General features: G+C 66.5%; 1 protein-coding gene across 7 annotated transcripts in view; it reads left to right on the top strand.

The window, feature by feature from the left end:
• Nucleotides 1–1928, top strand: part of LRRC27 (leucine rich repeat containing 27) — an 11121-nt gene that overhangs the window by 2106 nt on the left and 7087 nt on the right. For 4 of the 7 annotated variants that reach the window (XR_002783377.1, XM_011372580.2, XM_023538052.1 and 1 more), the window contains exon 2: nt 1465–1595. Coding sequence is in view for 6 of the 7 variants with exons in the window: in XM_011372580.2 (XP_011370882.1) it covers nt 1465–1595 (131 nt within the window). In the remaining variant the exon portion in view is untranslated. The remainder of the gene's footprint in view (nt 1–1464; nt 1596–1928) is intronic. The other 3 variants (XM_023538053.1, XM_023538057.1, XM_023538055.1) reach the window with 2 other exon arrangements.

Below are 1928 nucleotides of genomic sequence, written 5' to 3' on the forward strand. Positions count from 1 at the left end.
ACCATGGCAACAAATCACTGAGCGAGGCGACTCCTCAGAGCTGTGAGCTCTTTGGGGTCACGGGTGCCCCTCTGGTAACCCTGGGACATGGGAGGGCCCTGTCTTCACCTGGTCTCACGGGGCTGGCGAGGAGGGCAGGCTGTGTGAACCGGCTCAGAGGGGAGCAGTGCCGGCTCCTCTGCAGGCTTCCTCTTTGCTGGCGTTTCGGGGGACCCACGGCTTCCCGGCCGAGTGCCACACCCAGCCGTCCCTGGACGGAAAGCGAGGCCTGAGGAGCTGCAGCCCGCACGGCAGCCGGGGCCCCGGTCGAGGGCACACACTGCGCCTCTGCAGCCGCCGCGCCACTTCCCAGAGACCGCCAGCGCCGGCGGGGGCCACGGTGCCGTCCCAGCGCTGAGGGCTCGTCTTCCGCGCACTTGGGGAGAGCGTCTCCTAGTGAGTGTGGCTCGGGTTTCCACTGGGACTCGTGAAGGGACTTGGAAGATGGCGTCGGAGGTAGAGTGGGGGTCGTGAGTTTGGGACGGGAAAGGGGCAGCATGGTGTCACTTCTCTGTGGCCCGTGGGTCTTTAATAGGAGGAGCAGCGTGGTCACGATGGCTGACGCTTGCCGAGCTGGTGCTCCTGCGTGCCGAGCACCGCTCACTTCGTGCTCCCTGGGGGGTGGTGCCACCCATTATAGGGGAGGACGTGGGAGCACAAGGAGGTTTGGGACCTTGCTCAGGGTCACCCCGCTGTGGGCTTCGAGCCTGGGTTTGAACTCGCGAAGGCTGGCTTCAGGCCAGTGCGCCGAATACCCGCCCTGAGCCACCTTGGTGACAGTCCCCGAGCTTGTCTGCGTGTGGCGTGTGGCGTAACCTAAGTGTGTATAACAGCATCATCCTGCCGCGGTGTGAGGGACACAGACGTGCGCCTCGTGGGACTGTGCTTCTGTCCTCTGCCGCTTACTGTCACGTCCCCTTCGTGACGGTGGCTTCAGCTACCCCTGAGTCCATGGTCCAGCCCCCGGACTGTTGATTAGGGGCTCCCCTCGTGTGGCGGTGGCAGTGGTCGTGGGTGACGCTACAGCCGGCTGCCGTCTGCATGCACCTCGGTTACCTCCTGACGCTGCATCCCTGGGCCACACGTGGCTCTTGCTGCTCGGTCCCTGGGGGTGTTGCCACGGGCAGCGGGGAACATGGGAGGCCCAGGGGCAGAAGACCAATATGAGAAACCATGGGTGCGAGCTTGGTGCACAGGGCGTTTGTGGACAGCGCGTGCCATGGCTCCGCCCCCAGCGTCGGTGCATAGGGACAGCGGCCCCTGCCCCGGAGCGGGGTCCTGGCGCTTTGCCCGTCGGCCCCGCGCCTGCCGTTTAAAGCACGTGGGGGTGGACACCACGCTTTCCTCTTAGCCCAGCGTGCTTGCAGTGGCCGGTCGCCCTGGACGCCCCGTGGGCTGACACGCGCGCTTGTCTCTGCTCTGAAGCAGCTGCACCTGCAGAGGAACGCCCTCCGCGCCCTCCCCGCCGACTTCTTCCAGCTGCTGCCCAACCTCACCTGGCTGGACCTTCGGCACAACAGGGTCACGGCGCTTCCTCCCGGGATCGGCGCCCACCGGTGAGTCACGTCCCCGTGTGTCCAGACTGGAGGCAGCCCCCGCCCGACGTGTCTGTGTGCCTGTCCCCTGCTGCTCAGCTTCCTTTCCCCGGGGGAATCGTGACTTCAGAAGAGAAGCGTTCAGTGGTTTAGAGCCGGCCGAGGGGTGCGGTGGCCGGGGGTGCGGCTGCATGGGAATGTGGTTGGCCAGGGCACGCCGGGCCCCAGGGAGAGCCAGTGGCCACAGTGCCTTTGCTAGGCCGGCTGTGCGGGCTGCGCAGCAGCTGGGCCTGGCTAGGACGCTGCTCGCGTGAAGCTGCCTGAGGGCTGGAACCCGCCTGGCAGGTCACAGGC

The sequence above is a fragment of the Pteropus vampyrus genome, unplaced genomic scaffold (assembly GCF_000151845.1).
Source record: "Pteropus vampyrus isolate Shadow unplaced genomic scaffold, Pvam_2.0 Scaffold211, whole genome shotgun sequence".
Lineage (NCBI taxonomy): Eukaryota > Metazoa > Chordata > Mammalia > Chiroptera > Pteropodidae > Pteropus > Pteropus vampyrus.